We start from the raw sequence: 26466 nt of genomic DNA, 5'->3' as shown, positions 1-26466 counted from the left end.
AACTAGGATCTGTTGTCCTTGACCACCATGCCAGATACACAGAAGCTGACGTCATCCCCTGCACAGGCGAGGAGCCTGGTGAAGCCAAGGAGAGAGAGGCACTCCGGGGTGCAGTCCTAAAGCAAGTGTGGGCACAGGCTTGGGTGGGTGGGATAGAGGGGTGGAAAGTCCTGAGGCAGGGGTCAGCCTAGTACCCACTGTCAGGGCTCCCCCACCTGCCTTTAGAGCTCACTTTGTTCTTTTCTTCTCCTTTCCCTAGTGGCGGCCCTCCCAGCACACGCATCACGCCCGAGTTCTCTAAATGGGCCAGTGATGGTAAGTCCTGACCCACCACAGGAGTAATTAATGGGTAGAGGAGACCTCTTTGGGTGGTGGTGACTGACTCAAGCCCAGCCCCTCACCTGTGCTGCCCAGTCTGGCCAGAGTATGAGTTGCCCCTCTGTCCCAGCAGAGATGCCATCTACCAGCAACGGTGAGAGCAGCAAGCAGGAAGCCATGCAGAAGACCTGCAAGAATAGTGACATCGAGAAGTGAGTGTCTGGCCAGGAGGGGGGCCTCTGGAATGGCAGTTCAGAGGGAGGGGGGAGAGAGGGGCTCTTTGCTAGCAGAAAGGCCTGCTGCTAAGGCTCCTGGCCTCCAGAACGCGACTTAATCCTGCAGCCCTGGGCACACAACGGGCATTGGGGCCCAGCTGGTGCTAAGCATGACTCTGTGAATTGATCACTGGGCCACGGCCCTGGGAGTCTTGGCGGAGGGAGGAGTAGTCCGCCTGCCTGCCTGCCCGCTACGGCAGCCTCCGCCCGGGAATGTGATGTATGGCCGCCCAGCCCAGCCGGCGCACTTGATTCATCTCCAGTTTCTGTTTCTTAATCGGGAGCTAAATTGGTTTCATTTTTCTTGTCCCGGGTGGCGCTTGCAGTGGGTTTTAGGCAGGAGCATTGGGTCTCATCACTTCTGGTAGGAATTTTTGGCCTAGGTTCTCTGGCAGGGGAAAAGGGGATCTGTTAGCACTTCACATGGGGCTGGGCAGCCCCTGGCCTGGATCCCCAGGAGCCACAAGCAAATCAGTTGGGCATCTTACTGTCTTTCCAGAAGCCCATGCAAGGCCAGTTCTGGCCCAAGAGGTGGTATTGTCCAGCTCTGGCTGCCTGGAGTTGCTGCTGTTGGCCATTGCTTAACTCCCCGCACCCCACCCCTCTCTCTGCTGGAGGCTAGGTTGCCTGGGGTTAAAAGGCAGCCTCTTCATTCCAGGGCCAGTGTTCCATCTTGCCTCCTGCCAGGAGAGTGGATTGCAGGCCGGTGCAGGGCTGGGTCGGTGGCCCAGGGTCACCTCCCATTTGTTTCCCTCCATTTTGTGTTGTCATAAATTCATTCCAGCCCGTTGTGGTTGATCAGTTTATCTCGGCCGGGGCCGCGAGTGCTGCTGGCATGATGTATGGGCCGCGGCTCGGGGCCCGGCTGCCCATGAATCACCGCAGCTGCTCCGTGTCAGTGCTGGAGCGGGCCGCACGGGTTCGGCGCAACCAGCATAGGGGGGTGGGGGGGGGGAGGAATGACGTATGGATGTTTATTTAATAATTCTCTCCTACTCCAGCTGAGCGGGGCGGGCGGGGCCATAAGGGGCGCCCACCCTCGTCTGGAGGGGCTGCTCATAAATCAGAAAGACAAGATCATTAATCAGGGATGGCGCCCGAGGGGGAGGTGGGGGCCAGAGCTAGTGGCCATCCATGAAGGTACTACCCACCCAAGGCTGGAGAAAGTTGAGACTTTGTCCCACCTGTGTGAGCACAGGAACCAGTAGGCAGGGTTCTCTGGGATGCGTCATAGACACTCAGTCATATGCAGAGATCTCCACTGGGTCTGGATCTGCCCAGATTGGGACCCTTCAGTCCCTATGGCTTCTCTCTTCCTCGTATACAACATAGGTTCCTGTCCTAGATCTTATTCACCACCTAGGGGAAGCAGGAAGGTAGGATGCCATAGTTTCTTCCAGGAAATTCTCCACTCCATGCCTTGGAGGGTCTCAGGAATAACTCAGAAGCAGCCTGGATCAGGAGCTAGAGAATTGGGTATTACACCAGAGCAGAGATTAGAGGTCAGGTGTATGCTGAGCAAATCCACAATAAGGTGGGCTCTGGAGTTGGATGTGGCCTTGGAGCTTTTGGGTATAAAGGGAGAGATGGCTTCATTCTCTCTTGGCCCCATCCTGTTTGCTTTGTATATCTAACTCCTCTGATTTGGGGTTTGAGAGTGCTCAGCTCTGGGGTAGCCCTGTGCCCCCAACTCCAGGCCTTTGTTTCCCAATTTTCAAAATAACTACATAGGACCAGGCAAATGCCCAGCATGGTCGTTGGGAGAGAAAGAGAGCACAGCTACCCATCCTTGTCTCCTTGTCAAGAATTTGCCAGCAGATGGGGTGGCACATATGGCATTGGGCAAAATGCCAGGGGAAGAGCCAGCTGTGCTGGTGATAGTAAGGGTAGAGGGGGTGGTGAAGGCTTCCAGATCTGGAAAGTTGAATGGACACTTCCAGAGAATCAGCCAGTGCCAGAGGAAATGGAGTCAAGCCCTTTGCAGCTTCCCTGGAGAGACGTAGGGCAGAGAGGGAGTCACAGACCTATGGATAATAGATCTAGGGCATCTCTGGCATAGGGACACAGCCATCGAGAAGTCATATTCTGTGTTTCTGCTAAGAAATTCGAATTCAAATTCTGTATTTCTGCCCTAAGAGAGAAAGGTCAGAGATCAAAGTTTGTTGTTGCCCGTGGAATGTTAACATCCTCCCTGTGCCCCCCAGTACCACTTATGCCCAGCAGGGAAAGACCATCTGTAAGCTTTCAGGCTTTCTGAACCGATTTTCTGCTCCAAGCTAGCAGAACAGCTCACCCTAGGAGAACATCTCTGCCACACTGCACCACACTTACAATTCCCCCTCAGTCCGCTCTTTCTCCTGATTGAATACATCTTGTAGCCTCAGCTCTTCAGCTCTTACCCTGTCACAGCCCTCCTCCAACACCCCCAGCAACTTCCCATTGCCTGTGAGATAAACTTCACTTTCTGATTGTGCCTCTGAAGTCTTTTCTGATAGAATCTCCTTGCCCACTTTAGCATTGTCTACTTACCCACAGGTGAGCCTTAAACAGCCACCTGGGTCTCTTGGGCCTCTTAGCCTGTGTTCCTACTGGTCCCTAGACCTGGAGACCCAGCTCCTCCTGGGTATTTCCAGTGTTGTAATGTTAGTCATGTAGTTCTTGGTTGATCACAGCATCTGTCTTTGGGGTTTGAATCCCACCTCCCCCATTCTGTGTGAACCATAAGCAAGCTATTTAATGTTCCTTTGCTGCTTTAGTGTCTTCATATGTAAAACGGGAATATTCGAATCTCCTCATGGGGTTTTGTGAGGTGTAAATAAAATAATAATTTTCAATCCCTCAGTACAGGCCCTGGCATTCAGTAAGCACTTAATAAATGTTGGCTCTTTTATTTGCATTACCATCATTGTTATTCCCTAACGCCCATCTCTAGTAGCGTCTTCTCCAAGAAGCATTCTTCTCCCTCGGTGAGCTCCTCTGGGTTCTGTCCACTTGTTTTAGGAGGGGTAGGAGGGATCAGTCCTCAGGATAGTCCTAGCTATTCACTAGCTAGTTCAGTACTGCAGCCCAAAGAGTCTTCAGGAAGTTACAGGGGACCTTCACGGTCAGGACTTGAACAGCAGGCGAGGACTCTCAGGCCATCTGATGTGCCTGCCCAGGAAGAAACAACAAGGAGCCCTTGAGGTAGGCAGGCCTGTGGCCCAGGACTGGATTCTGTGGGACTCACGCAGTCCCCACATCTCTGACTGTTCCAGGAGTGAGACTGGCTTTTCGGTCAACTAAGATTTACTCATACTCACGTGCCTGCCAGGGGGCTGACGTTCGTAGTCAGTATTGGTGGCATGGGCAGCTTGCCCTTGGAAAACTACGCCTCGTACAGGAGACAAGGACGTTTGCACTTGTGTTGCTGTGGTGGAGTCCGGTGCAGGGTGCTATAGAGTACAGAAGAGCAGCCACCGGCAGTGGTGCTGTCAGGAGGGTTGGAAAAGGCTTCTGGTGAGTTAGGAGGTAGAGTGGCCCAGAGGAGGCAGAAAGTGCCGCAGGAAGCCAAAGGAGTGAAAAATGGTGGAGCGTGTGGAGAGGCTTTATAGTTTGGTGTGGATAGAGCATCAAGTGTGGCACAGTGCTGAAGGATGCAGGCTGGGGCTAGACCAAGGAGTCCCCGGTCTCAGTTTATGAGGAGTTTAGTAGAGCTTTATTCTGAGGGAAACATTGAGATGTTAGAAGTAGAAACAGTCAAATTTGCAAAATTCTAGGTGCTGGGAGAATGGAATGAGGGATCTGGAGGCAGAGGGGCCATTCAGGTCAGTGGAGGGATCGTAGGAGAAGTCATGAGGGCCTGGACTAGTGGTAGCGGTGGAGAGACTACAGATACTAGGAGCTAGATGACAGATTGTGGGCGCCGAGGGTGACTGGGAAGCAATGGTTTGAGAATGGTTCCTACGTATCTGGTTTGGAAATTGACCAGGATGGAGGTGGAAGAACAAGGAGGATGAGGAGTTCAATTCCAGAAGATGGAGTTTACAAATATAGGATATGGGCAGGTGGGGGGCGGGGATATCCGGGAGACATTTATATATGCAGTTCTGGAATTTAAGGGTGGTGTGGGCTGGAGGTTCAGATTAGAGATGTCAGCCTGCTGCCTGCCCAACCATGCTGTCCTCTTCACAGAATCACCGAAGATTCAGCTGTGACCACGTTTGAGGCCCTGAAGGCTCGGGTCAGGGAACTTGAACGGCAGCTATCCCGTGGGGACCGTTACAAATGCCTCATCTGTATGGTGAGAGAAAGGGAACCTGGGATGCCTTTGGTCAGGCTTCAGTGCCCTCTGGGGGTTGGAAAGGGCCTCTGCACTGTGATCTGAGCTCTTTAGAGGGTAGACCAGCCTCAGAGTGACCCCCCCCCCTTCTCTGCCCACCTCCTCCCTAGGACTCATACTCGATGCCCCTAACGTCCATCCAGTGTTGGCATGTGCACTGCGAGGAGTGCTGGCTGCGGACCCTGGTGAGGTGGCATGGGGGTTGGGGAGTGGGTGGCTACTTCCGGTGCTACCCACATGTCCATGCTTACGCTTGAGCCTGCTTGAGGGGAGGGAGGTGCAAGGGCAGGGGAGAGCACGAGCATCAAACACAGCAGCGGGAAACCAGGATGTTCACCCCCCCAAACTCCCCCCATTCTTGTCTCCACCACCAGCTTTATTAAATTCTCTCCCTCCATGGGTTCACTGCCTGCTCTGCCCACCCCCAAGGCCCACTGTATCACACGTATTGGTGTGATCCCAGGTCAGGAGGAGGCTGGGTGTGGATAAGCAGGACTAGGGCCTCAGCCCCTCCCCCTGCCATTACTAAGCTCCTTCTGCTCCTGCCCCTGTTCTTCGCTCGGGAGCAGCCATTAAAATGTCGCCCGGAGACAGCAATAAAAGGCCCGGACGTGGGCTCTGTGTCCTGATCAAAGGCCGCATGTAATCTCGTTAGGGCCGAGGCAGCCACAGCTGGACCCAGCCTTGTTCTCATTACCGGGGCTCCCGCTGCGGGGCTGGCCAGGCGGTTTGATCCTGGCGTCCCCCCAACACAGGAGCATGCCTGCCTGCTTGCAGAGGCTGCCCATGCATCCCCAGCCTGGGCTGACAGGACCAAGGTGCCAGCATACAACTGGTGCAGGGGGACATGGCTCTGGGCCCAGGTGCTCTCATGAGCAAGTATGCAGCATAGTGTGCATAACCAGAGCCCTCCCTGTTCTCCCTGCAGGGTGCCAAGAAGCTCTGCCCTCAGTGCAACACCATCACAGCGCCCGGAGACCTGCGGAGAATCTACTTGTGAGCTAGCCACCCCCAGCAGGCCTTGCCTGGAGCAGCCCCACCTGCCCGCCTCTGTGACGTGACCCTCCCCCTTGTACATATTTGCACACAGGTTCCCCATGTACATACATGCGCACACACACGTGCACATTCGTGTGCGTGCACACACACACACACACACACACATACACACACACGCACACACGCACACACGACTCTGGAGCCAGAGTGGAGGCTGAGACCCAGGCCTTGCCTGCTGGTTCCCACCAAAACTGAGGACCATACTGCTGTTTGGGGTTTTGTTCCCAAGGTGGGGCAAGGAGGTGGGAGTGAAGGGGAATAGTTGGGCAAGGCTCCTGAGATACAGCCCCCAGACTGACAGACGGACAGACAGACATGCAAACACCAGACTGAAGCACATGTAATATAGACTGTGTATGTTTACAATGTTGTGTATAAATGGGACAACCCCTCGCCCCCCACTCCACCCTCACCCCTTTGGTTGTATGATTTTCTTCTTTTTTTAAGAACACCTGGAAGCAGTGCCCCTTCAGGGCTGGCTGGGGGCTCGGCCCATCCACCTCTCAGGGTGCCTGCCTCTCTCTCTCCCATGGTATCCCTTCCCTCTCCCACGTGCTCGGTGTTCAGTGGTGTATATTTCTTCCCCCAGACATGGGGCACATGCCTCAAGGGACACGATCCTCTCCTTAGTCTTAGCTCCTGGGGCTCTTTATAAGGAGTTGGGGGAGAGGGGAGACACAGGAAATGGGAACTGAGCTGAAGCAGGGGCTGAGATTGGGGCTGGATGAGTATGCTCCTGGCTGCCCAGCCTTCTACCAAGAACCATTCCTGGGATTAGAACTGCTGTTCCCAGGGAAAGTGGTCTCCCCCGCCCCTCCCGTGGGTCCCACGGTGTGATGCTGTGTCTGTATATTCTATACAAAGGTACTTGTCCTTTCCCTTTGTAAACTACATTTGACATGGATTAAACCAATATAAACAGCTGCTGCCTGTGTGTATGTGTGCAGGAAGGGGTAGGTGATGGGGTGGTATGGACAGAGGTAGTTAAGGAGTTAATTCCTGGCAGCAGTGTAGGGAAGAGGACTTGGATGTCCCTGTGAAGCAGAAGCAGTGCAGGGTTGGTCCACTGGGGGTGGGGGGCCTGAAGCACTCCCATCAGGGGTGGGGGTGGAGCTGGGGACCTGGACTCCTGACTATTGATGGGTAGGGGCTCCAGGTTAATTCCTTATCGATGCAGAATCGTCAGCTCATTAATCACAGAAGAGGTCAGAGCTTGGGGGTACAGAGGGGATGCAAGCTCTATCCCCCAATCTAGAGCAGAAGCAGCTATGAGCTTGGGTAAAGACAAGCCTCAAGCCCCTATACCTTTCTAATGCCCAGAAATGAGCCAGGGACCAAATGGAACAAGCATCTTGGTCTCTGCGACCTTTTTTCTAGTGACCAGCACCCCAGTATAGCTACTCCCTAGATTCTCAAATAGCTACCATAGAAACCCCAGTTCTCCAAGGTGGACCTTCATGTCAGGGAACTGAAGCTGGCCAGCTAGCACCAGAGATTGCACTCTATCAAATCATCCCCAAGGCTACCCACTGCCAGTGAGTAATCCACATCCTGGGCGCTCTGGCAGGTGCTCACAACTGCAGATGAGTCCTTTCCTTTACACATTCTCACACACCAGGCCCGTCGTCCACCTTTCCAAATTCTCCACCTTAGACACACCGATCTCTGGGTGCCTGCAATGCATATACTACAGAATAGGATCCAGTTGGCAGCTCCTGCCTCTTGGTTAGAGCCTAGTGAAGGCCCTGCAAAGACCCGTGCCCAGCTTGATGGCATCGAGTATCCTAAATAGGAGAAACCTGGGGCCCAAGATTCTGGGGAATGTAAGTGTCCTGGCCAAAGCAGGGCGGCCCCAGTAATGGCTGGTTTTGGAAGAGAGGTGGATAATGTCCAGTTCACATCGGGCTGGCTGCTTTCAGGTCTCAACTCTCCCCTCTCCTTGTCTTGGACTTAGCAGGTCCCTGATGGCTGGTTACTCTCACCCTAGGGGCCATATGCTCTCAAATAGGGGACGTTAACCCTGCATGAGGGCACGAAGCCCACTCTGCCACGGGATCCTTAAGCTTGGTCTCATGGCCCAGGCAGCACTGCCACCTGTTGGCCATGGCTAGGAATGCAACCACACAGCACCGGGATTGGAGGCAACTGTCTCAGCGGTCCCAGAGGGCTGACAGATGCAAATTGAGCTCAGCTCTTGAGACAGAGTCCATCAGCCCTGAGACTATCAAGGGTTAGCTGCCACCCAGAACTTGGCCAGCCATCTCCTACACTGTCTGTCAAATTATCAAAGCCCATTCCTGCCCCACCAAGTCCCTTGAATACCACAGCAAGCTCATCCAATCAACAGATATTTACTGAGTACCTACTACGTGCCAGCATTGTGCAGCAGTGACTTATAGAATGAGAGATGATACAGAACTCTAAGGCTGAAGCCCCCTCTCCTGCCTGAAGATGATCCAAGTGCATCTCTCAAGAAGATGGAGTTGATTGTTTTAGTCAAATGGCCCCCAGCCCTGGTTCTGATCTTCAGGGCTACTGAGTTTGTCCCAGCTCCTGTACGGCGCTACTGTCTTCCTGCTCCCCACTCCACCTGCCTGTTACACACCTTGCAGCTTTCCTGAACCAGTGGCTTCCTGGTAGTGTGACGGACCCAGGCAGGCCTGCCACCTCTGCATCCTCAGCTCCCCATCTGGCTCAGGCTCCCCGACAGTGAGCACAGAGAAGCCTCTCTTGGTGAACTATTAAGTGGGATCTAGGCGGATGGTGCTTCATGCTGCAGGGCTTTGCCCTTCTGGGACCTTGGGGTAGGGACATCATAGCCCCTGCCCCGGCCTGACCCTCCTTTCCGGCACCTCCCACAAAGCTCACCTTCCCTTCAAGAAGTCAAAGATCAACCCTGGGGTTCATCAGCAATCCCACCCTCCCCACTTTGATAACCCTACACAGCCTAACTGCCACAGAAATTAGCAGCCTCACTTACACTTGTCCAAACACAGCCGCTGCAAGACTCCTACAGAGACCTGTCCAGGCACTCCCACCCGCCAGGATCCTGGGATAAACAGACCACCACAGTCCCTGGGGTAGAGGCTGCTAAAATTCAATGGGGATTCTCTATTTGCGGGACCACAAAGTCCCAGAGGGCTGTAAGGGAGGTGAAGCAGAAGAGGACCCCACTCGTGGATATAGGTTGTGGGGAGGTGTCAGGCATTTATTTCTGGAGTAGGGGTAAGTTGGGTGGGTGTTGGGTGGGGAAGGAGCTCAGCAGTGGACACAGCTGCGCATGAAGTTGACACAGAGGCTTGTGTAGTAAGCAGGGTAGTCGCGGAGGTGGCTGACATGTGCAGATGACACAAAGTCCACAGAGCGCACCAGGACCCGGTGTGCCAGGCGTGCCTCCACCATGCGTTCCACATCCCTGGCCAGGACCACCTCGTCGGCCCTCGAGTAGAGGTAGAGCTCAGGCCAGCGAGAGGCTGCATCAAGTAGCCTGTCATAGAAGTGGGTGTGGAAGAGGGCAGTGAGTGGAGCGAGCAGGACGTGGAACAGGACTGCCACCAGGGCGAAGGCCACCAGGAGCAGCAGGCGCAGCACAGCAGGCCGGTGCTCCAGGATGGCTGCCAGGGCCCGCAGAGCCCCCACCAGGTTGCTATCACCAGGACCGCTGTCAAAGATGGTGCCCACCACACGCAGGTGGCAGAAGCGCCGATGGGTCTGCAGGAGCTCCAGCACGTATCGGTACAGCATGACACCAGCATTGCTGAAGACATGGAAGAGCAGGGGCTCCTTCTCAATCTCGTAATCAAAGAGTAGCTCAAGTAGCTTCTGGGCCAAAACACGAAGTGAAGGGATGCCCAGGGACTCGGAGAAGAAGACCATGTGCCATGGGGCTGTGTATCGGATCACGATGCAGCCCTGGGGAGAGGAGAGAGGCCTGGTCGGTCCTCAGGGATGGGGGTAGGGGTAGGGGAGTGCCGCTAGGTCAGAGATGTCCAGAAGCTCCAAATGCCAGAGGCCCACAGGCCTAGCAGTGTCCAGGCACCAGCTCACCATTCACAGATGCGGGTGCCTTCCAGAGTGGAAGGTACACTCAAGGCCCATTTATGGAATAATCACTTCATGCTGGCCAAGGCCACTCAGCCTGGCACGGTACGTGAGGCTTGGAGCTCGCTTTGGAGATATCTAAGCTGACCAGAAGAAAGTCTCACTCTGGCCCACACCCTGTCTCCCTCCCAACCTCCCCCTTACACCCTCATCTGCTCAACTCTGACATATTTACGGCCTCACTGCTTGGCTACACCTTGCTGCAGTGACTCAGCTCAGCACTATCCCCACGCTCCCAGGCCCAAGGAGGACCATCCGACACCCCACCCCATAAAGACCCAACACAGGAGCTATAGCCTGCAGGCCCCAGTCTTGACCACCAGAGGCCACTCGTGAGCTAGACCCCACATTGTGTCAGTCTCCGGCCACTGCCACCTTCCAGCAGGGCCTTGAGAGCAGAGTCCATACTCTCTGGCACAGGAGCCTGGCACCCAAATCTATCTGGTTCCAAGGCCCGGAATCACTCCTCCCACTCGCCCTGAAATTCCAAATATAGTAAACACTGTTGTTCCTCAAATTCTAAAATCTGAGCCAAACTCTTAGGCTTCTGTACCTCGCAATGCCTGGGTCAAGTATGCCTCAAAATCTCCAGATAGATCCTCTTCTAGGTCAGTTAAAAAAGGCAGCCAAAGCCATGAGCCTGCATCCTAATCCCCTCTCGTTGTCCTGTTCCAGAGACAAAGGGCCCTTTGTCAGGGGAATCTGTTAGGTGGGCTCTGGGGTCATACAGGTCTGGATTCAATTCCCGGCACCACTTCTTAACAGCACGAGCAAAAAGAAGCCTCCTTCATCTTCCCAAGTCTGTGTTTCCAACTGTAAACTAGGATGACATCCATCTCACAGGGCTATGAAGATTGAATGACAAAATGCATCTCAAGTGCCCAAAACAGCACCTGGCACAAAGTAAACAGTAGCAGCAATCAGTAATGGTAGGAGTGATAATGAGAACATCATACGGCCACAGTACTTGAATGACCTATAGCTCAACGCAATGGTCGGCTGAAATAATCCTGCCATTAGCCCCCTTAACTTCATCCCTCCCGCTGACTCCAATCTGACATCTGCCCCAACTCCTCCTGACTGTTCTTACCAAGGCCCTGGCATGCCTAAGCCCCCTTTCTGAGACTCTGCAGAGGGGCTCACCAATGCCACCTGCCCCCTCAGGCTCTGGGAAACTTCACAAAGTGCTCTGTTCTGACTTCCCAGTGGGATGTGAAACGTCTTCCCCCCTATGCGACACACAGCATTGCCCACAAATGCAAACACACTCCCACATCACACCACCACACACGTGCAACTCCTAGGACTAAACAAAGCCCACCCACATCACCATCCCACAGAGGCAGACACACGCGGCACCCACCACTCACTCACGTGCACCTACCATACCATCTGTGAGTGCACAAAAAAGCAATAGCCAGCTGTACACACCCACAAGCACCCACACCACTGGCGGGGACACACTTGCCTGCTGCACTCCCTTCAAGAGTATACACACACACACACACACTCCCCTGCTGGAGGCGTCACATGCAGAACTACCTGGTGGTGCAGACACAAACAGCAACTCCTGTGAACACGCCATCTATGAGGATATGCACAGCATGTGCCCTCCAACTGCGTGTCACCTGTGAGCACACACACAGCGCACACAACCTCCACCCCCCGTGAAGGGCATGACATGCCAAGCCAAAATACAAGAGACCCGCTCGTGGGTCTCGGCCTCACTTCGAGGTTTCCCAGGTGCCTGGCATCTCTGCTGCCAACTCCCCAATCACATGCTCCTAGAAGTCCCTGCACATCAGATCCCAGTGTCCCCCTGCCCCTCCAGCCAAGCATTTCTCCATCTCTGTGCACACTCGGCCCCTGCTGAGGGTCCCTGCCTCCCTCTCCTGTATTTTTAGTCTCTTCTCTCTAGATTCCTAGCAAACCAACCTCATTAAAAAAAAAATCCTCTGCAGTTTCATTGTGTCCCCTCTAACTCTATCCCACCCTCTCTCTCCACCTTCCTAGACGGTCTTTGACACCTTCCCTCTCCGCTTCACCCCTTCCCACTGGCTCCCCTACACTACTCTCACGAAGGTCGCCCATGCTCTCCCAAATGGTCAAACCCCATGATAGCTTTTAGCGCCCATCGTACTTTCCTTCCAGCACCTTTGGGATCACGCACTCACCCCACATTAGGTATAGAAATTACTTAAAAATAAAATCTTAAAAAATAAAATAAGGAGCGCTTGGGTGGATCAGTCAGTTGAGTGTCCAGCTCTTGATTTCAGCTCAGGTCATGATGCCAGGGTCATGAGATCAACCCCCACATGGTGCTCCATGCTCAGCATAGAGCCTGTTTAGGATTCTCTCTCTCTCTCTCTCTCTCTCTCTCTCTCTCTCTCTCCCTCTGCCCCTCTCCCCTACTCGTGCTCTCTCTCTCTCTAAAAAAGTTAATTAATTAAATAAGACCTTTAAAAAAATAAAAGAGCCTTAAGGAACAAAATAACTAGATGCCATGGGTGATCCTGGATTGGATCCTGGTTTGGGCAAATCAGCTATAAAAGACATTCTGGGGACTGCGGAAGAACCTGAATACAGACTGGGAACTAGAAGAGATAAAAACAGATTAACATGGGAAGGTGGGGATCATGATCTGAAAAAAGGCAAGATGCAAAATAGTGTAGTCAACAGATGTGGTTTAGGTAAAGAAAAGATACAGAGAAAAGCTGAAAGGATGGGCACTAACGAGCAGATAAAGGTCATCTCTATGTGTAGATGCAGTATTTTTCTTTTCTTTTAAATAATAAAGTATTAGAAGTATGGGTTTGGAAAATCTTTTTCTCCATACCCATCCTGTCCTGACCCCCTTCCTTTCCCAGACAACCCCTCCACCAGCTTGCCAACTCAACCCCACTGCCTTCCCTGGGATCTAACATCACCCCTCTGCTTATATCCCCCCAGGACCCTCCCAGCCTCGTCTCTTGACACCTGCCCTTTCTTTCATTCTCTGTTCTGGCCACACTCACCTATTCCTATTCTTCCACCTGCCCTCAGGGATCTTAGTCCACTGGAGAAGCCAGACAAACCAGCCTGGCCCAGTGAGTGGAATTCAGAAGTAGCTAAAACTACCCACAGAGCAAGGCCACTCATAAACAGCAATGCCTGAGGACCAGCCTTGTTGGTGGGGGAAGGCCTCAAGCTCAGAACTACATGTTTCCCCCAACCCTTCTCCCATTCCAGGGCCACCATCTACTTCATGCACAGTGCAGACAAAGGTCAGTGGAGAGAGGCTGAGGCAGGGGGCAGAGGGTACTGCCTGGCCTTTCTCCCAGGAGATTCCCCACTCCTCAGCCCAGGGCTTCCAGGTGGCACCTAGGGCTGTCCGCACTGGTGTCTCCCTGCTTTGGGAGGTCTGGGCGGAGGAAGACAGGGCCAGGCCAGAAGCCAAAGATGTGAAAGGGGCTTCCAAAACATAACCCAGCCCTCCTAAGCCTCTCTCCAGTTACCAGTAGCTCTATATCCAACTCTTGGGGTAGCTTAAGAAGAAGCAAGAACCTCCAGCCTGAATCACTTTTCCAAGAGGCCCTTCTACTATGGGAATGTGAAGGTCCATGGTCAACCTAAGACAGAAACTCACCTGGTCAGAAAAGGAGAAAATTCCCAGCACACTTGGCCCAGGCTTTTGCTGCCCATCAGGGCAACAACAGACTTGAGGTCTGGGCTGACTCCACAGCTGGGAGCACATCAGGGCTGGGCTGCTGTGGGGTTTGAGGAGGAGGAAGGGGAAGCAGGTCAGGGGGCTGAGGGAGACAGACCAGGCAACACAGCTGGCAGCATCAAGAAGGGATAATCCTGCCAAAATGCCCATGACCCCAACATCTTCCTCACAGGCTGTTCTTCGTGCCATTCCCAGGCCTGCCACACTGCAGCCCAGGGATGAGGGCGGCCAAGGCTGAGTTCCCCACAGAGGGGCCACAGGGGGCAGCGCCCCAATGGGCTGGGTGTCCGCAAACCTGCAGTACTCACCCTTTTGTGGTAGATGGCGCTGTACTTGGCAAGGTTCTTGTCGGTGCAGCCACCCCAGCCCAAGAGAATCACCAAAGGCTGTCGTGTCCCCACCTCCTTCCCGCCTTGGTTGGGGCTGTTCTCTGAAACACAGACACAGTGGGACTGTCAGCACCGAGCTGTCATGTGGGGTGAGGGTGACTGGCCAGTCCAGAGCCAGCACCACTCTAGCTGTAGGCAGGGAACCAACAGGTGCCAGACCTAGGCATCCTGCCAGCCCCTGGGCCTCTGATTCCCACGGGGCTCGCTCCTCTGTCCTGCCTCAAGTGGCATTTAAGCCTCTTAGGAGGCACTACAGGGTCACTGGAAAAACCCACAAGAGGGCACCTTTCTTTAGTAACTCAAAGACATAGCCCAGGTGAGGAAAGTAAGTGAGGACTTTCTCCATGCAATTTCACCTTCTAATCCAGATGTCAGCAAATTACAAGTCATGGGCCAATTGTGACACGTGGTCTGTTTTTATATAAACCGCAGGCTAAAAATGTTGTTATATTTTTAAATAGTTTAAAAAATAAAAAGAGAATCGTATTTTGTGACATATGACTTATATGAAATTCAAATCTGACTGTCCACAATAAAGTTTTATTGGAACACAGCCATACTCATTTACTTAGTGTATGTAGCTGCTTTCTTGCTAAAACAGCAGAGCTGAGTAGTTGCAACAGAGATCGTGTGGTTCACAAAGCCTAAAATACTTACTGGCCCTTTACAGAAAAAGTTTGTCAGCCCTGTTCTAATTTCACGAGCACATGGAAGAAGAGGATTTTTTAAGTACAGTTCACGCCCAACGCGGAGCTTGAACTCACAACCTCTTGAGCTCAAGACCTGAGCTAAGATCAAGAGTCAAACATTTAACCGACTGAACCACCCAGGAGCCCCAGGAAGAAGAGGATCTTAAAAGGAGAAATGGCTAGGACAGCACCAACAGGGAGGTGAAGCAGACTGATTCTGAGGGCCCATGCCAATCCACCCATCCTGTCCTGCCAGAGAATAATAATCGCCAATATTTATTGAGATTTAACCCTCCTAACAACACTAGGAGGCATATTATTGCAGATGAGGAAACTGAGGCACAAAGTGCTTAAGTAACTGGTCTAAGGTCACACTGGAAGTACACAGCTGGCAATGTGGCCCTTGCTCCCCATCCTAACTAAGCCACTTGAGACCTCCTGTGCCACGAGCACCACCCACAACTAGAAGCATGTCTCCTTCGGTGATATGCTAAGGCACAAAGCCACCTGTTTCTTTTACGGCTGCTTTCAAAGAGGCATCCCTGCAACCTTGTTGGTCAGACCTCATCTTATTCCCCCTGCTAAGCCAGCACCCGCCCAGTCAGGGGGACTTTCGTGCGGGGACTGTCTGTTACTAGCTATCTGCCCTCCCAAAAGGGCCAGGGTGTGCCCTTCCAAGTATCAAGCCACTTGGCAATACTCAGCTGCCACCTCGAGATTTATGGATGCCAGTGGTGACCCGGCAACAGTAAATTTCAAGGCTAGTTAAGAGGATGGTAAATATAAATCACTAACCTTTGGACAAAAGGAAGACAACAATTTCCTGTGGAAATTAATGTGATTGAAAAGTTCAATGTGCCTGCTCTCCAGCAGTGGTGACTCTGGCCTTCAGAGATTAACTACCCGCCCCCATGGGGATCCCAGGCTGGGTCGCAACTCAGCCTGGAGCAGGAGCTGCCAGCGCCTCAGTCCCTTCTGATGCCTGCCAGCGCTCCCAGGCTCCCCTGATGCTGGCCTGACCTCTGATAAGGGAGAAGGTCCTACACCAGGCCACTCCAAAAATTCTCACCACCTTTCCCAGCCTGGTGTCCCCACCCCCTGCCAGGGCAGCTCTTCGACTGCCCTGGCCCTTCTGGTGGAGAAGCCATATCTGGGGAGGACTTGCTGGGGATGACTCCCCATGAAGCTCAGGCTACAGCAGTCTCAGGGGTAGCAATCAACAGCCACCCATTTGGATATGCCTTTGAATCTCTGAGACCCAGGAACTAGATGTCTGAGACCTGCCCCAGGGAGGCCCCCTTACCTCTGTGCAACTGTCTGAGCATAGGCTCCCCTCCCCCAGCCTATAGCGGTCCCCTCCTAGGCCACCACCAAGACACCAGCAAAGGGCCTTGGCATTTATCTCAAATACAGAGAGGGCAGCCATGGGATGTCACACCCCCTGGTGGCCTCCTGAAGTTAAGGCCAGCCCCCACCAGTGGCACTGGTGCATTCCCAGTTGGACAAGGTTCAAACAGCCTCTCCTGGGCCTCTGACCTGCCCCCTCCCAAAGCTGGATGTGAAACTCCATTCTGCTCCACCAGGTTTTACAGGTTCCCTTGGCTTCACCAACTCAAGTAGAGATGACCCTTCCCCTAGATAGGCATTTCCATGAAGAAGCTCTCAGAATACGGACACCCTGAACACACTGCCTACGGCCAGAGCCCAGCCTTTCCGTACTACTCCTAATGGGAGGCAACTGGCCCCTCCACTCAAGCCAGGCCCTCGAGGCTGCCCCTGAGCCACAGGTGCCCTTCCTGTCTGCAGGCATGCCCACTCCCCCGGCACAATCTCCTCCTGTGACCCATTCCTAACTGGAGCCTTCACCCTGACCTCCTCCCACCAGAGCCATGGTGCCCCTTCTGATTCTATATTTCAAGTGCTACAACCCAGAGAGGTCCAAGGTGCTTTGGCAACATGGCTGAGAGTGACGGAGACTGGGAAAGATCTCCCGAAGGAAGACACATTTGTTGTGCTGGCCCTGAGGCCCGTTAGGAGCTGCCAGGTGGAGAGAGGGCATGAGGCTTTGGAGATGCTGCAGTTGGTCTGAGGCCCAGCAAGCAGTCCTGGGGGGTGGGGTGGGGGGGAGGGCTAGAAGCCTGGGTGAGGAGAAGCAGTGGTTGGGAGAGCTGCCAGGAGCAGGTCCGGGGGCCCAATCCTGCAAGGCCTTTCAAGCCATGCACACGAGTTGGGATTTTATTCCACAGCAGTAGAGAACAAATGATGATCCTGGAATTAGGGAAGTGGCACAATCCAATCTGTATTAATAACTCGCACAATTATATAATGTCTATCTCTCCCTTTAGCTGGCAGGCTCTGTGAAGGGGGGCACTGAGTGTGCCGTGTTTATCCCCACATCCCCCAGTGCCCAGCCCTGTAGCTGGCCCATTCAGGCACTCGGGAGACACGTGCTGGAATGAACATGTGGCTGCAAAGTGAAGGATGGATCCAAGGAGAAAGAGCTGGCATTCTTCTTGTTACCCATTGCCCTTTCCAGAGTAATAAAAGTAATTGTTATGGCTATTGTTATTTATTGCCACATCCAGATCATGATTCCTCCATCCTCCTATAAAAGCCCCTGTTCCTTTTATGCTCATTCCACTGGCCGTATCACCCTCTCCCCGCCGTGGCTGCTGCCCCCAGGGCCAAGACTCAAGCACTGGCTCCATCTCTCATTTATACTCCAGGACTTCCCATGACCCTGCAGAGGCAATCAAATCCACCTTGTTCCTAAACCATCACAGACCTCTCTGAATTCCACATCTCCCTCCAGCTCCTACCTCCCCCTCTTTCCCATCACAAAGAAAAACAATAATGATAACAGGAAAAGAGCATTATATGTCAAGCACTCTCTAAGCACTTTATTATCAACTCATTTAATCTTTACAACAATCCCATGAACAATGTACTGTTACTATTCTCATTTCACTGATGGAAAACTAAGCCACAAAGATAATAAATGACTTGCTCAGGGTTACACAATAATCAGTGAAACTAGAATCCAAACCCAAGTGGTCTAGAGACCAGCTTGTCACCACTATCCCAGCCGGCACCCTCGGTAAGAAAATCCAAGCCCCCAGTCTGTTTGTCTGTCTGTATTTATTTATTTGGTTCTTTATGTTTGAGAGAACACAAGCAGGGAAGGGGCAGAGAAAGGGGCACAGAGGATCCAAAGCGGGCTCGGCGCTGACAGCAGTAAGCCTGATGTGGGGCTTGAACTCACAAACCACGAGATCATGACCTGAGCCAAAGTCAGACGGTCAACTGACTGAGCCACCCAGGTGCCCCCCAATCCCCTAGCCTTAACCAAATCTCTATTACCTCAGCTCCAAACGTGTACACATAGCTCCCTCTGTACATCAACAGATCCAATGCTGACCTCTTCCACCTGCTTCTCCTCAGGGACTGGCTACCCCAACCAGAACCCCAACATATGGGGCTTCATTTGGTCCTGCAATCATCCTAGAAGTTAGTTACTAATGTCCCCATTTTACAGATGGGAAAACTAAAACACAGAAGAGCAAGTCCCTCTCCCCAAGAACATGGAGCCAAGAAGTGGCAGAGTCAATGTCCATCTCTCTGGACCACCATGCCACCCTGCCCCGCCCCGCTCCAGGACCTTGCACATGCTCCTCATTCCCCAGCCCGGGATGCTGATGCTCCATGTTCATGCTTTGCTAATGCCCACTCCACTTGCTGAGTCAGCTCACTGTTTGCTTCCAGGAAGTCTCCCTTGATGTCTTCCTCAACCCCTTTTCATCCTCCACCCCAAATCACCAGACTGGTTAGATGCCCCTCTTCTGTTCTGTCACAGCACCTGTCATCACCGTGCCACCACACTTATCACACTGCATGGGCAGTGCTCATTAGGAACAGACAGAAGGCTGCTGTAACGTGCAAGGCAAGAGATGGCAGAAGCCTGAACCAGAACAGTGGAAGCCAGGTGGGAGGGCAGAGGGAAATGACAGGGACAAGAGCAATTTTGGAACCTGTATCAAAAGTCTCAAAAACATTCGATCTTTGACATAGCAACTCCACTTCTAAGAAAGAAAAGTGTTTAATCATATGAAAATACTCAATAATACCTTAAGAAAATCAGAAACATTAACGTAGGAGCTAAAACTATAGAAAACACAGGAGTCAATTTTTGTGGCCTTGCGCTAGGCAATGGTTTCTCGGACATGTACAAAAGTACAAGGAATAAAAGAAAAAAAAATAGATAAATTGGGACTTCATCCAAATTAAAAACATGTGTACTTCAAAGGGCACTATCGGGCGCCTGGGTGGCTCAGTCGGTTAAGCGGCCGACTTCAGCTCAGGTCATGATCTCGCGGTCCGTGAGTTCGAGCCCTGCGTCAGGCTCTGTGCTGACAGCTCAGAGCCTGGAGCCTGTTTCAGATTCTGTGTCTCCCTCTCTCTCTGACCCTCCCCCATTCATGCTCTGTCTCTCTCTGTCTCAAAAATAAATAAACATTAAAAAAAAAAATTCAAAGGGCACTATCAAAGAAGTGAAAATAACAAGGGATGCTTGGGTGGCCCAGTCGGTTAAGCATCTGACTCTTGATTTCGGCTCAGGTCATAATCTCACAGTTCATGAATTCAGCTCCACAGCGGGCTCTGTGCTGACAGTGCAGGGCCTGCTTGGGATTCTCTCTCCCTCTCTCACTGCCCCACCCCTACTCACTCTCACTCTCTCAAGAAATAATAAATCAACATTTTTAAGTGAAAATCAAAGCCCCAGAATGGGAGGAAATATTTGCAAATCATATATCTGATAGGGGAATTGTATCCGGCATATACAAGAAAACTCTTACAACTCAACAATAAAAAGACAACCCAATTAAGATGGGCAAAGGATTTGCAGGGTGCCTGTGTGGCTCAATCAGTTAAGCAACCGAATCTTGATTTCAGCTCAGGTCACGATCTCACGGTTGTGAGATCAAGTCCCCTGTCTGGCTCCCCACTGGGCGTGGAGCCTGCTTAAGATTCTCTCTCCCTCTCCCTCTGCCCCTGCCCCACTCATATATGCATGCACGTGTGCACATTCTCCCTCTCTCTCTTTCTCTCTCTCTCAAGGTAAATAATTAAATAATTTGGTATCTCCATACAATGAAATACTATTTGGTCATAAAAAGCAATGAAGTATTGATACAGGCTACAAGTCATGGATGAACCTTGAAAATATATGCTAAGTGAAAGAAGCCAGACATGAAAGACTATATATTGTATGATTCCATTTATATGAAATGTCCAGAATAGGTAAATCCATAGAGAAGTAAATTAGTAGTTGCCAGGAGCTAAAGGAAGGGGGGAATGAGGAGGGACTACTAATAGGTATAGGGTGTCTTTTGAGGTGATGAAAATGTTCTGGAGTTAGTGGTGATGGCTGCACAATTCTGTGAATATACTCAAACCCAATGAATTGTACATCTTCAAAGAGTGAGTTTTATGGTATGTGAATTATATCTCAATAATGCTATTATTTTTAAAAATTAATAGTAATAGGGATGCCTGACTGGCTCAGTCAGTAGACCATGCAATTCTTGATCTTGAGGTTGTAAGTTTGAGCCTCACATTGGGTGTAGAGATTACTTGAAAAAAAATTTTTTTAGTTAATAGTACATTAAGTGAAAAAGCAAGTTGAAAAGCAGCATATACAACAGAATACACACACACACACACACACACACACACACACACACACATATTTATGCATAGAAAAAAACACATCAAGGGGCACCTGGGTGGCTCAATTGGTTAAGTGACCAACTTCAGCTCAGGTCATGATCTCATGGTTCATGAGTTTGAGCCCCGTGTCAGGCTCTGTGCTGACAGCTCAGAGCCTGGAGCCTGCTTCAGATTCTTTGTCTCCTCTCTCTGCCCCTCCCCAGCTCACGCTCGCTCCCTCTCTCTCTCTCTCCCTCTCAAAAAATAAATAAATATTTTTAAAAAATTTAAAGAAAACAGAAAAACACATCAAATATTAATAGCAATTATTTCTGGGATTAGAGGCAATTGGTTTTTCCTGATATTTTTTACCCATCTTCTAAAATCAGTATGTATCATTTTTGCAATGAGAGTTAAAATGTTACTTTAGCCCAGGGGCCCCTGGGTGGCTCAGTCAGTTAAGCGTCTCTGACTTCAGCTCAGGTCATGATCTCACGGTTTGTGGGCTCAAGCCCCACATCAGGCTCTGGCCTGTTTCAAAGTCTGTGTCTCCCTCTCTCTCTGTCCCTCCCCTGCTTGTGCTCTCTCTCTCAAAAATAAATAAATGACCACTAAAAAAATGTTACTTTAGCCTCTTGGCAAAGGCAGAAGTATTCTTTTCAACCCTGGCACTTCTTGAGCACCCACAAAACAATTTAATCTCACAGGCTCCCTGTCCTCTAGAACTCAACAAAACAACACTGACACCAATAATACAAGAATTACAAATATATATATTGTACAACAGTCCAAGTGATAAAATTAAAGCATAAATTAGATTGTGTCTATCCCAGGGGCATGTGGAGAAGACAAAGGAAAGGCTGATGAGGCATAAGGGTCTGTGACACAATATGTGCTTTTTCTCTGTAAGCCAGAATCAAAAGGCAAAGAACCTGTTTTCTTTTTAAAATGCAAAGAACAAAAGATCCTCGGTTTCTTCTGCTTCCCCAGAAATACCTTCTAAATTCTCACAGTCCTGATATATATTTTTTAAAGAAACCGTACCCCAACATGGGACTCGAACTCATGACCCCAAGATCAAGAATCACATAACAGGGGTGCCTGGGTGGCTCAGTCAGTTAAGCATCCAACTCTTGATTTCGGCTCAAGTCATGATCTCACGGTTTGTGGGATCGAGGCCCACATAGGGCTCTGCACTGACAGCTCAGAGCCTGCTTGAGATTCTCTCTTGCTTCCTCTGCCCCCTCCCCACTTGCATGTGTTCTCTCTCTCCAAAAAAAAAATAATAATAATAATTAATTTTTAAAAAAAGAGTACTTACTATATAAAATCATATCTGAATTCAAGAGAGAAAGACAAACCAAGAAACAAACTCTTAACTATAGAGAACAAACCGATGGTTGCCAGAGGGGAGGTGGCTGGGGGGGATGGGGGAACTAGGTGATGGGGATTAAGGAGGGCACATGTCCTGATGAGCACCAGGTGTTGTATGGAATTGCTGAATCACTATATTGTACACCTGAAACTGTATGTTGTTTTGTACATACGTACATATGTATGTATTGTACACCATAACACTGTATGTTAACTAACTAGAATTAAAATAAAAACTTTAAAAAAAATACAAATAAAACCTTATCTGAGTTCAAATCTGTGGCTCTGCCACAAATAACTGTGAAACAGACCTTCAGCAAGTTCTCTAAACTTCAATTTCCTTATCTGTGAAATGGGGCTAATAATACAAAGATTAAATATAATAATGACGATAGAGGGCTTAGCATGGTAGCTGGCACAAAGAAAGAGTTCAATAAATCAAAGATACTATCCCTTCACGAGGAGCACATCCTTACTGTAGAAAAGGAGAAAATGAATATCTAATAAAAATGGAATCAGTTTTGTAATCTGCTTTCTTCCATTTAGCAATATATTGTGAACATCTCTCCCTGTCAGTTTATATTTTTCTACACCACTCTTTTTAGTGGCTACAGAGCGACTGTAAAATATTTCATAATTTGTGGTGAACAATCTCTCATTATTGGACATGATATTTCCAATTTTTGCTGTTATAAAAAGACTTTATTGGACACCTCTTTCTTTGTGTGTGTGTGTCCTTAATTGTTTTCTAGAAATGGAACTGTATTCAAACAACACTTACTAATGGCAACTGAAATCTGCATGCACTAGCTTAGGAGTGGAGCTCCAGAGTTGAAAGCTGGGATAACTTGGGGTAAGATACTTGAGTTCCCCCAGGTTTCTGTTCCTCATTTGTAAATCGGCGTAAGAGCACCCCCTGCTTCACAAGGTGGTTGTGATTAATAAAATCATGAGAAGTGCTCCTGGCAGGCCTGGCACGCGAGCAGGACATGGTCAACAGTGTAAGTACAACAGCAACCCTGGAGACCTCAGAGAAGGGAAGCTTGTAAAGGTCTGGAGTTCAAATCCAGAGCCTAGCACAGCACCTGGTACAGAGCAGACAAATTAGAAAGGGTTTTATGAATGTGTGAAAGAGACTATGATTCAAAAAATATAGGCATACCTTGGAGATATTGCAGGCTCATTTCCAGACAACCCCAATAAAGCAAATGTCACAATTAAGTGAGTCAAGTGAATTTTTTGGTTTCTCAGTCCATACAAAAGTTGTGTTTATACTATACTGTAGTCTAGTAAGTGTGCACTAACATTATGTCTTAAAAAAAACAATGTACATACCTTAATTTAAAAATACTTTATTGCTGGGGCACCTGGCTGGCTCAGTTGTAGAGCACGTGACCCTTGATCTCAGGGTCGTGGGTTCGAGCCCCACATTGGGGGTCCAGGTTACTTTTAAAAAATAAATAAAATCTTTAAGAATACATTATTGCTAAAAAATGCTAACCATCATCTGAAATCTGAGCTTTCAGTGAATCATAATCTTTTCGATGGTGGAGGGTCTTGCCTCAGAGTTTATGGCTGCTGACTGGTCAGGGTGGTGGTTGCTGAAGGCTGAGGTGGCTGTGGCAATTTCCTAAAATAAGACAAGGAAGTTTGCTGCATCTGTTGATGCTTCCTTTCACGAAAGATTTCTCTGTAGCATGCAATGCTGTTTGATGGCATTTTACCTCACAAGGGAACTTCTTTCAGAATTGAAGCCAATCCTCTCATACCCTGACACTGCTTTACCAACTCAGTTTATGTGATATCCTAAATCCTTTGTTGTCATTTCAACAATCTTCACAGTATCTTCACCAGGAGGAGATTCCATCCCAAGAAACCACATTCTTTGCTCTTCCATAACAAGCAACTCCTCATCTGTTCAGGTTTTATCAGTGAGATTGCAGCCATTCAGTCACACCTTCAGGCCCCACTTGTAATTCTAGTTCTCTTGCTCTTTCTACCCCATGCGCAGTTACTTCCTCCACTGAAGTCTTGAACCCCTCAAAGTCATCCATGAGGGTTGGAATCAACTTCTTCCCAAGTCCTGTTAATGTTGCTATTTTGACCTTTTCCCATGAATCACAAATATTCTTAATGGCATCTAGAATGGTGAATCGTTTCTAGAAGATTTTCAATTTACTTTGCCCAGATCCATCAGAGGAATCACTGTCTGTGGCAACTATAAACTTACTAACTGCATTTCTTAAATAATGGTATGTGAAAGTTGAAATTACTCCTTGATCTATGAGCTACAGAATAGATGTTGTGTTATCAAGTCATGAAAACAATATCAATCTCATTGTACATCTCCATCAGAGCTCTTGGGTAACCAGGTACATTGTCAATGAGCAGTAATATTTTGAAAAGAATCTTTTTTTCTGAGCAGCAGGTCTCTACAGTGAGCTTAGACTATCAGTAAACCATGTTGTAAACAGATGTGCTGTCATCCAGGCTTTGTTAAATTTACAAAGCACAGGAAGAGTAGACTCATCATAATTCTTAAGGGTCCTAGAATTTTTGGAATGGTAAATGAGCATTGGCTTCAACCTAAAGTCACCGGCCGCCTTAGCCTCCAACAAAAGTCAGCCTGTCCTTGGAAGCTTTGAGGCTAGGCACTGACTTCTCTGTAGCTATGGGAGTCCAAAATGGTATCTTCTTCCAATATAAGGCTGTTTCATCTACATTGAAAATCTGTTGTTTAGTGTAGCCACCTTCATTAATTATCTTAGCCAAGTCTTCTGGATGACTTTGCTGTGGCTTCTACATCAGTACTTGCTGCTTCCCCTTACACTTTGATGTTATGGAGATGGATTCTTTCCTCAAAACTCATGAACCTGCCTCTGCTAGCTTCAAACTTTTCTTCTGCAGCTTTCTCACCTCGCTCAGCCTTCACAGAATTGAAGAGAGTTAGTATCTTGCTCTGGATTAGGCTTTGGCTTAAGGGAGTGTTGTGGCTGGTTTAACCTTCTATTCAGACCACTCAAACTTTCTCTGTATCCACAATAAGGCTGTTTTCTTATCATTCGTGTGTTCACTGGAGTAGCGCGTTTCATTTCCTTCAAGAACTTTTCCTTTGCATTCATAACTTGGTTGTTTGGCTTATGCCAAACATAGTGTTCGGCCTATCCCAGCTTTCCACATTGTCCTTCCTTAATAAGCTTAATAATTTCTAGCTTTTGATTTAAAGTGAGAGTCTCGTAACTCTTCCTTTCACTTGAACACTTAGAGGCCACTGTAGGGTTATTAACTGGCCTAATTTCAATAATGTGTCTCAGGGAATAAGGAGGCCCAAAGGGAGGGAGAGAGAAGGTGGAATGGTGGTCAGTAGAGCAGTTGAACACGCACAACATTCATCTTATATAGGTGGGGTCTGTGGAGCCCCCAAACAATTACAATAGTAACATCAAAGATCACTGATCACAGATCACCAAAAATATATATAATAATGATGAAAATTTTGAAATATTATGAGAATTGGGGCACCTGGGTGGCTCAGTCAGTTAAGCATTTGACTTCAGCTCAGGTCATGATCTCGTGGTGTGTGGGTTCAAGCTCCGTGTCAGGCTCTGTGCTGACAGCGCAGAGCCTGGAGCCTGCTTCGAATTCTGTGTCTCCCCCTCTCTCTGTCCCTCCCCTGCTCACACTCTGTATCTCTGTCTCTCAATAATAAATGGACGTTTAAAAAATTTTTTGAAATATTATGGGAATTGCCAAAATGCAACACAGACACAAAGTGAGCAAATGCTGTTGGCAAAATGGAACCCAGAGACTTGCTTGATGCAAGGTTGCAGCAAACCTTCAATCTGTAAAAAAAAAAAAAAAAAACCCACATCTGCGAAGGGTAATAAAGCAAAGCAATAATAAATAAGACAGGGTATGTCTGTAAATAAACTCCCCTGTTCAAAAAAAAAAAAAAAAAAAATGCCTTTAGGAGGCCGGCAGGCAAGGAGAGGATCAAGTCCCAACTCAGTCTTCACCTGGGCCTCCAAGGCCTCTCTGGTGTGACAGCTCAGGCCACCTCAGGCCTCTCCAGCGCTCTTACTTCCACACTCCCTTTGCTCACCATCGGCTCTGTGAAGCTTTCGGTCACCTTGGGCCACTGTTCTCCAGGAAGCCACCTCAATGCCTGGAGCCCACCATGGTGTTCAAAACCACTCCAGGGGCGCCTGGGTGGCGCAGTCGGTTAAGCGTCCGACTTCAGCCAGGTCACGATCTCGCGGTCCGTGAGTTCGAGCCCCGCGTCGGGCTCTGGGTTGATGGCCCGGAGCCTGGAGCCTGTTTCCGATTCTGTGTCTCCCTCTCTCTCTGCCCCTCCCCCGTTCATGCTCTGTCTCTCTCTGTCCCAAAAATAAATAAAAAATGTTGAAAAAAAAAATTAAAAAAAAAAAAAAAAAAAAAAAAAAAAAAAACACTCCAGACTGTTTCCCAGGGCCAGTGAAAGCTTCCTGAGGGTTAATTGGCCATTTTTGGGACACACTTTTTTTTTTTTTTT

At 49.7% G+C, this 26466-nt stretch overlaps 2 protein-coding genes across 3 annotated transcripts in view; one reads left to right on the top strand and one right to left on the bottom strand.

The window, feature by feature from the left end:
- Nucleotides 1-6261, top strand: part of RNF220 (ring finger protein 220) — an 83518-nt gene extending 77257 nt beyond the window's left edge. For both annotated transcript variants that reach the window (XM_049618651.1, XM_049618652.1), the window contains 6 exons: nt 35-121; nt 260-315; nt 452-530; nt 4764-4872; nt 5022-5096; nt 5840-6261. In XM_049618651.1, the coding sequence (XP_049474608.1) occupies nt 35-121; nt 260-315; nt 452-530; nt 4764-4872; nt 5022-5096; nt 5840-5911 (478 nt within the window). In that variant the 3' untranslated portion in view covers nt 5912-6261. The remainder of the gene's footprint in view (nt 1-34; nt 122-259; nt 316-451; nt 531-4763; nt 4873-5021; nt 5097-5839) is intronic.
- Nucleotides 6262-9151: 2890 nt separating this feature from the next.
- Nucleotides 9152-26466, bottom strand: part of TMEM53 (transmembrane protein 53) — a 24091-nt gene continuing 6776 nt past the window's right edge. The window contains exons 2-3 of the mRNA XM_049618671.1: nt 14086-14207; nt 9152-9882 (exon numbers count right to left, since the gene is read on the bottom strand). Of these exons, the coding sequence (XP_049474628.1) occupies nt 9229-9882; nt 14086-14207 (776 nt within the window). The 3' untranslated portion in view covers nt 9152-9228. The remainder of the gene's footprint in view (nt 9883-14085; nt 14208-26466) is intronic.

Source organism: Panthera uncia, assembly GCF_023721935.1.
Source record: "Panthera uncia isolate 11264 chromosome C1 unlocalized genomic scaffold, Puncia_PCG_1.0 HiC_scaffold_4, whole genome shotgun sequence".
Taxonomy (NCBI): domain Eukaryota; kingdom Metazoa; phylum Chordata; class Mammalia; order Carnivora; family Felidae; genus Panthera; species Panthera uncia.
This window is presented reverse-complemented; position numbering and strand designations above follow the sequence as displayed.